Source organism: Triplophysa dalaica, chromosome 7 (genome assembly GCF_015846415.1).
Source record: "Triplophysa dalaica isolate WHDGS20190420 chromosome 7, ASM1584641v1, whole genome shotgun sequence".
Lineage (NCBI taxonomy): Eukaryota > Metazoa > Chordata > Actinopteri > Cypriniformes > Nemacheilidae > Triplophysa > Triplophysa dalaica.
In genome coordinates, this window is record NC_079548.1 from 6,570,355 (window position 1) to 6,579,160 (window position 8,806).

The 8,806-nt window shown below is 37.3% G+C and overlaps 1 protein-coding gene across 2 annotated transcripts; it reads right to left on the reverse strand.

Moving 5' to 3' along the window:
* Positions 1-167: 167 nt before the first annotated feature.
* Positions 168-8,797, reverse strand: slc5a11 (solute carrier family 5 member 11). Of its 2 annotated transcripts, XM_056753715.1 has the most exons (16): positions 8,712-8,797; positions 8,037-8,208; positions 6,757-6,828; positions 6,506-6,610; positions 6,234-6,293; positions 6,028-6,132; positions 5,415-5,520; positions 5,259-5,339; positions 4,973-5,178; positions 4,750-4,885; positions 4,554-4,661; positions 4,279-4,429; positions 3,422-3,590; positions 3,134-3,349; positions 2,881-3,019; positions 168-1,562 (listed from the first exon to the last, which is right to left on the reverse strand). In XM_056753715.1, exons 2-16 carry the CDS (start codon positions 8,169-8,171, stop codon positions 1,339-1,341), a joined length of 2,013 nt encoding a protein of 670 aa, XP_056609693.1. In that variant the 5' UTR covers positions 8,172-8,208; positions 8,712-8,797; the 3' UTR covers positions 168-1,338. The 2 variants fall into 2 exon arrangements, with proteins under 2 accessions (XP_056609693.1, XP_056609694.1); XM_056753716.1 differs by lacking the exon at positions 8,712-8,797 and having other exon boundaries at positions 8,051-8,181.
* Between the last annotated feature and the right edge of the window lie 9 nt (positions 8,798-8,806).

Genomic DNA, 8,806 nt, shown 5'->3' on the forward strand with positions numbered 1-8,806 from the left:
ATCTTGTGGGGTATTAATAACATTTAAAGTACATTTACAGTTTACCCCAAAATTTTAATTTCGTCATTATTTACTCACCCTCAGATTGTTTCAAACCTCTATAAATGTTTTTGTTCTGCTGAACACAAAGGAAGATATTTGGAAGAATGTTAGTAACTGAACAGATCTCATCCCCCATTTACTGCCATAGTAGGGAAAATAAATACTATCGGAGTCAATTGGGGATGAGGTCTGCTCGATCACTGACATTCTTCCAAATATCTTCCTTTGTGTTTGGTGGAACAAATACATTTATAGAGGTTTGAAACAATCTGAGGGTGAGTAAATAATGAATTTCCATTTTTTCAAATTGGATGAACTTACACTTTTAGGGCCATATGCCACAAGGACGACAACTATTAAAAAATATATTTCTGAATTTTGGGAAAAACGGGGCATGAACCCCACAACTAAAAAAATGATTTCGAGCTAATGAACCATAAAACATTGACAGCCATTCAAAATCCATTCGACTTTAAAGCATTTAATATGTGAAACAGCATGCAAGCTTAGAATAAACATAACATTATCATCTGTTGGAATCTGTTTTTATCTTTCCATAATTAACTGATATAAACGTAAACCTTTAACTGTATCGTCTGGAAAAAGACCACAGATATTGCTTATTGGTATGTTGCTATATTGGTTATAAATGTATACTTCACGAGTTACGCCAAAAAGAGCACTGACAACTCAATGTGAATACAAAGGTTTAAAGATCCACTGAGCTCAGGAAACATGCTAGAAAGCCAAAAGTCATTTGTCTCTCTGAAAGGAGTGTGTATCTATTTCTGTGCATCTGTTACCTCTACTCAAGTGTACATAATGATTTCTGTTTTTTGTGTGCACAAATCCTTTTCTTTTCAACACAGATGCTTTTTTTCTAATTCTATATCTAATAAAATGCTAAATGATTATAGAAACATGGAGTCAGTTCTAAAAGAAAGTTGTATTTATTGCAACAATAAGTTACCACTTGGAACGAACAAAACCGATGAACGTTGTCAGTTGAATTTACACATCACATTACCAAAACAGTATTTTATCCAAAAAGTATGAACTGATTGTTGATAAATAAATATATAAATCTGTGATGGTGACTTTCACAAAACTTGTCAAGAGCGTTGCTTTAAAAAACCAAAACGATTTAATGGCCATTTCCCTTATGTACAAATATTGTATTGAATATTTAGCAGAAAATCTTATCTTCTTAAACCAGCTTTTTTTCATGAGCTGCACATGGTTTGATGAGATTCTCCAATGAAGGTTTACTACCATACATGATAAAAAAACATGAGTCTAGGCCCAGTAAGCAATGAGAAACACAGCCACAGACAGACAGACGATCAGGTTGGCGTTTAACAGGTGACTCATGCAGGGGTCTTCATTGAGCGAGCACACCGGCGTCTCTGGTGGAGGGATCGTGGGTTTCTCTCCCTTTTCCTTCTCCATTCCACAGATCCATAACAAAGCAGATTTCAGCTTGGATGAACTCTTCTCATCGGGCTCAGTACCACAGAAGTCTGCTGAGAAAAACTGTGCTCAGAATTACACAGGAAACTCAATTCTGACCTGCACAAATATGCACGTGCAAGGCTTTGGGTTCTGGGGTCAGTGAACAAGATATGTGTGTTCACCAATATCAATGTTATTGCATTAGACAACCAAAATGTCAAAATAAGTGGAAGTTAAAAACAGCAGTCCCAAAACAAATGATTTCACCAAAAGAAAAGTTTTCTATCTAGAAAATGTCCAAAACAATAGATGTAGTGTTCAAAACAAAGTATTGTTCTCTACTTAATCTCAACTAGGTGTGTGATGAACTGCACCTGTGGCTATTCTGTTGGCACACCTGTGTGAACTTAAAATATCCAGCAAAAGTCACCTTGATAACAGATGGTTGAAAAAATCATTATAAAGACGACTCCGAAAGGGCCACTTTTGTGACTTTCAGATATTTTTTGCCTGAATGTCCAGATACTTAAAGGGACAGTTTACCCAAAAATGAAAATTTCCGGAAGAATGCTTGTAACCAAACAGTTCTTGGCCACCATTGACTAGAAGGAAAAATCACAATGGTTGTCAAAGTGACCCAGAACTGTTTGCTTTTATACATTCTTCAAAATATCTTCTTCAGAACAAAGAAATTTCCCTACTATGGTAGTCAATGTTGGCAAAGAACTGTTTGGTTACAAACAATGTTTTAAATATCTTTCTGTGTTCATCAGAACAAAAAAATTATACAGATTTGGAACAACTTGATGGTAAATGCAGACAGAATTTTCCTTTTTGGGTGAACTGTTCCTTTAAATACCCTGCATGCCTAAATATAGGCGATGTTTCATGTCCTCATTTGAATCAGACATCACATTTTTCCTTTTAAAAAGCAGTTATAATACCACATGCCTTTGTCTCCATCTGCTGGATATCTGGGCTATAATATACACTACCTAGAAATACAAACTGACCGAAAATATAAATACATTTAAAAATAAAGATAATGAATATAGTCGAGAATAACTACAAAACCTACAGGTTAACCTCATGCATGCTTAGAATAAACTGGCCTAACAAAAAATAAAAAAACTTCAAGTATACCACAAGTTTATCAACCAAAGTTTAAATATGTCTTTAACTGTGCTTCATGTATTGAGTACTAGTATACTTGCAAGTGGTAAGTGTACTTTTAAGTAAAATAAATTAGGAGCACACCAAGTTCACAACGATGTGTTTCTGAAAAGTAGGTACAGGTAGACTGAAAGAATAATTTCTTATTTAAAGAATATAACAAGCATACCGATACAATAGGGTGAAATTGTACAAAATCACTTGAGAACATACCGTCTTTTGTTTTGTGGACATCGGTTTCCATCTCTTTTGTGTACTGTGTGTCGGTCTCGATTGAGTAGAGATCTGTAATGGCAACCTCGTCGGTCGTCTTCACTGGATCAAAACGTGTGTACCATGTCAATCGACTGATCTGCAAAATGACAAAACCCTCAGATTTTAATGCAACGCATATCACCGTACAATCACAAAACTCCAATACAATGTGAACTTCATGCATGTTTTTATGTAGTGTGTGTTATTTCACCTGCTCAGGTTTGGGCTCCTCCGTAGCCAAACTAATACAAACCACCACGATGAGTGTGAAGACAGTGAGAATGATGGAAAAATACAAATAGTGGACATATTTGATGATGTCGGGTCTGGTGTCGCTCTCGTAGCAGACCGGTGTGGGGTACACAAAGTCCAAAATCATCCGAATGCATCCCACCAATAAGCCCAGTATCAGCCCCCAGAACGCCCCCTAAACCACCACAAATATATTGTTCTCAAAAGTTCAAACATTTCACTGTATAAATAGTCTCTTGTCCTCTACCTTCTCATTAGCACGTTTCCAGAAGCATCCACAGAGGAAGACCACAGATACTGGAGGCTGCAGGTACATGCTGATGGACTGAATGTAGATGAAGAGCTGTCCACCCTGACTGGCCTGAACCAGCGGAATCCACAGCACTGACACCACCACTAACACCAACACAAATACTCTTTCACACAAACACACACACACGTTAGATTTTACTCACTTCTAAGGATGCCATTTGCTACTAAAGTGTTCCTGAACACTGACTTTTCCCACTAACTGAATTTTACCGTTTTTTTTACAGATTTATATGTATTTTTGAAATACGATAAAAAAATTACAATTACAAAAAATACTGCAAATTTACAGGAAAACAGGGAAACACTACACATTCTCACTCCCGGGACTGAGAACGGGTTGGAAAACGTCATTTTAGAGGGGAAAAACATTCTTTTACAGTTTGTTTCTGGCGCCCCAGCATAGTTTTGCTGCCCAGATAATTTTTTTAAATACGGTCAAAAACTGTAAAATAACAGAAAAGGAGAGCGAATTTACAAGTAAAAACAGCGAAAACGATTCATTATTTATACTTATATCCTGTAATTTTTCTTGAAAAATTTATTTTCAGCAAATTTCTGTCAATCCAGCTGACAGAAAGTTTCGTTTACGGGTTTTACTTTACAGTCCATATGTACACAAACCATCAGACTTTTACAGAAGTTGTACCCACTGTATCGGACAAAACGATAATTGACACGTTATGCAGAACAGCTACAAACGTGTGTCAAACATTATGAGTTTCTAAATCAAAAACAAGCTTTTTAAATGTGCAAAAATTTGACTTCCTGTGAATGATCTTGTGCATGACTTACCTGCCCACGATCATGAGCTCCCACTCAGAAGCAGATCTTCGGATGTGCCTCCACAGATCCATGGTGAAGATGGTGCTGGAACTGTTGAATATAGAGGTCAAGGAGGACATGAGAGCGGCCAGCATTACGGCCATCATCAAACCCCTCAGACCTGCAGCAACACCCAGAAACCAAATCAGTACATCACAGCACTTTAAAACATCAGCGGTGAAAGAACAAGACTGGAGACTGAAGGATTGTGGTATGAAATCGTTCTCAAGGAAGTACGTGTATACCTGCAGGGAGAAGCTCCATGACTAGTTTGGCATAAGCGATGTCAGAGCAGCCCACCGGGTTTCCACACACCTGCTTACACACGTCAGGGTCTGCACAACCCACCTCATCTAGATTAAAGGGAAAAAACGTTACTTTTGATTTCATGGTCACTTTAACATTGACGTTCTTCAGATGTGATCGCTTCAGCGGGGTCACCTGGATAAAGGATCCTGCTTATCATCCCAGGGAGGACCATCATGAAGAAGGGCAGAACTTTGAGGTAAGCAGCCAGCAAAGATCCTCCTTTAGCATGAAGAATGTTTTTAGAAGCCAGCGAGCGCTGGACTATAACCTGGACACAGTGACAACAACACATCATCACGTCTCAATCGAATTCATTATATTTCGCATCATTAAGCACAGTCTCGCTTTCCATCACCTGGTCAGAACACCAGTACCACATGGAGGGCACAGACATGCCCAGAATGACCCCCGGCCAGGGGAGGTCAGAGGTCACGGGGTGACGGAAAATATGAAAGGCGTCTTCTCGAGGAATCCCGCAGGTAGTGTTGGGGACTCGGACGGAGGGTATGGCCTGAGGATACCTGTCCAGAACTGCTTGAATTCCTCCGACCTCCGAAAAACCTTCAAAGTAACAGAAAACATGAAATCCAGCTGCTTCTAGTTTTATTTCTTCTATGCTTCTATTCATCATAATCACTTACTGAAGCCCATGAGGATCAAGGCTCCTAATACCATGATGACAGTCTGAACTGCATCAGTGTAGATCACAGCTGCCAGACCACCTGCAATCCCATCATATCCGTCATGAGACGGCTCAACAGAGTATTTCAAGCATATTGAGAGTTAAATATCCAGACCCGCTATGGTGTAGAGGGCTGTGATGCCCAGAAGCAAAACCACGGCGAGGTAGATGTTCCACTGGAGAGCCTGCTGGATGAACACGGCTCCTGCATACATGTCCACCTTCACAGAGAATGAGAAATATCTAAATTATTTATATATTTATTTATGTTTGTTAGTAAAATTATCATTTTTGTTTCATTCTCTGAACTACTTATAAGATTTCTTCCAAATTTAAAAAAACATATTGTTTCTATTTTCATTTATTTGCAGAAAATGAAAACTGGAGATCAGGCTAAAATATCAAAAAAAGATGCTCTGTATTTTTTCAGACCTCAAATAAGGCAAAGAAAAAAGGTTCATATTCACTTTCAAGAAAAACAACATTAATATTTTTATATGTATTTAGAAAAAGTAAAAAAAAAAAAATCATGTGATAACCTCGATATTTATCACAGTTTTCATGTGTCTTGTCATGCGAAAGTATTGCTGTAGGATGACTTTACATCATTCCTAAAGATTTATTCAACAGACACTGGACTGGAATGACCACAATACATCTAGAATTTGGAGTGGTCTCTTCATTTTTTCGTTACTGTATATTTAGTTATACTCATATATTGCACTTACTGATATTTTGGTGAAGATGTAAATAAATAGATATAAAACACAAAGGAATAACGGTATTCTTTTGCCTCCAAATCTTTTCTGTAAATACTCCGGCATTGTTGTGACCTGTGAAATAATACAACAATCTGAATCAGCATGATTTACTTGTGAAGAAAAGGAAACTTTGTGCAGCACAGGTTTTAAAATAAGAATTAAGTACGTCTCACCCTTGATGCAATGTAGATGGGCAAAAATAGCCAGCCCAAAAGCAACACCATGATCATTCCCTACAGAAAATATAAACAAGAATAAGTTTATTTCATAGACTTTAAGCACATTACAACAGAAGGCTCCTTAAACTTTACCAAAACTTTAAAAACCTTAAACTTCACATCTTTACAACTAACCGTAATCTGCATCATTAGCATGTTTATTTATAATCTTGGATTTCTTTCGAGAACAAGGAAGAAATGATCAAATATAAAAGTGCTGTGCTCACGTTCCATTCATAAGCAGCGGCACCAATACCAGCTGCTGCCCCTGAGCCTGCCAGTCCAATGAAGTGACCGCTGCCAACATTACTGGCAAAAAGTGATGCACCCACCTGCCCAAACATATGCAAATCATGAGAAAATGTGCTTCTTCATTAAAAACGTTGTGTTCCAAAACAGTATATACAATTAAATGGTGCTAAAAAAAATCTTCAAGTTTTTGATATGGTTATGTCAGATTTTTGTGTGATTCACCCACCGGCCACCAAGTCATATTTTTGCCTGCCAGAAAGTACCCATCTACTGTGCTCCTCTTGGTCTTCCACATTGACTGTTGAGAGAGCATCAGATGCAGAATGTAGAGCCAAATATGTGACACGTTAGATAACATATACATGAGACTGGGGCTAGTTGTCACACTTAACCCCAGTCTTGGCCACAAAACAGCTACTGAAAATACAATTTATCACAATTTAAAACGTATCTGTGCCATTACACAGAATGATACAGACAAAGAAAATCATTAAAAACAACACATTCATGTGTTTCTTGTCCTTAAAGTGGTCATGTGACATGGCTAAAATGTATATTATTGTTTGATGTAATGCAATGTGTATACATGGTTTAAGGTTAAAAAACGCTGTATTTTCCACATACCGTGCATGTTTGTATCTCCTCTCTGCTCCGCCTCTCTGAAATGCGCAGATTTTTTACAAAACTCGTCGCTCTGAAAAGCGAGGGGTGCTATAATTGGCCAGTTAACCAGTACGTAGTGATTGGTCGAATACTGCAAGCGTGTGACGGAAATGTAACGCCTCTTTCCATATTTGGAACAATATTTTGGATCAATTTCAAAAGCAATTGTAGTGACAGGTATGCCCACCTTACCTGCGTATACATTTGGGTGGTCTTAGACAAATCATACCAAGAACTAACATAGATTTGTGGGGGTGTGGTTACACGAGGCATTTCAGGCAGGTCTGGGTGAGCATTCGCTTTTAGAAAGAATGCATCTTTTCTTCTACACTTAAATTTTTGCAATTTTACATGTCTAATACATGCATGGGCAATTTTTAATACACCAAAAACACAGGAAACAAGTATTTGCGCCACATGACCCCTTTAACTGAACACATAACTGTGTTATTTCTTGGGACAACAGAATATGTTAAAAATAAACACACAATGTGTTAAAATGAACACATCCATTTTAAGATATGTTACATATATTTGCTTTGATATGATAGTTTTATATATTATGTCATATTAAGGCCTATTTAATTAAATTTTAAGTGACAAAAGTTTCAATAGTTTTAATGATAATACCTCTGTTTAAACAATGTACAGACCTACACTGTCTATGTTATATAGTTGACCCTTGCCTCAATGTTTAACTATATAGTTACTATTCCTCTTCCCTTTGTATTACTACTATGAGAGATAGAGTACTTGAAGCCCCCTACTATACACCTATACATGATCGGAAAAGACGTTCGATGATATACTGTAGTTGTGCATCCTGTGATGAAAAAAGTTTACCCATAATCCCACACCCAGGATCAAGATGAAATAGATGACCAGCACCACTATATCCGTGGTGACCAGGGTGTTCGTTGGTGATGTGTCTTCAGCGGTCGGGGAAGGAGAAGCATGGGGAAGCTGGGTGGCACCCATGAGGTCAAAGGTCAATGACTTTCTCAAGTGTGTGTCACTTTAAAACAAAAGCACAGACACGTGCACACACGTTGATAAGCTGGATGTAATAACATCGGTAGATGTGACTTTACACCTTCAGTGATTATAAATTATCTAACATTTTTACAAGAATAACAGTCATGTATTCATCATATATGTATATTAAAACACATGGCATGTGTTTCCTTACAGGAACTAAACAGTTAATAATGAGGATTTACTAAAAAAACATTGATGAAATATATAAATAAGTGTATTTATATAGCATGTTATACAATTGGCACTGTTGCAAAGCAGCTAAAACATGTATAACAGACAATAAATAAAAAAATAGGGAAATAAATAAAAAATATATACTTGCAAACATGCAAGTTAATAAATCTGCACGATATCAACACTTAAGGTGCTCTGAATCTGAAAGATCATGCTGTTACTAACTGCCTTAAAAGCCAAAAAAATTATTCAAAACTGTGATCAAAGATATCAAGGAGTAAAAGCAAATAAAAGTAATAGTCTCACCTGAATAATGAGTCAGATAGACAAGTCTTCGTCTGAGCCCGGTGTCCATTCAAACAGAGTCTCCAGAGACAGAATCCTTCAGTACTTTGGACAAC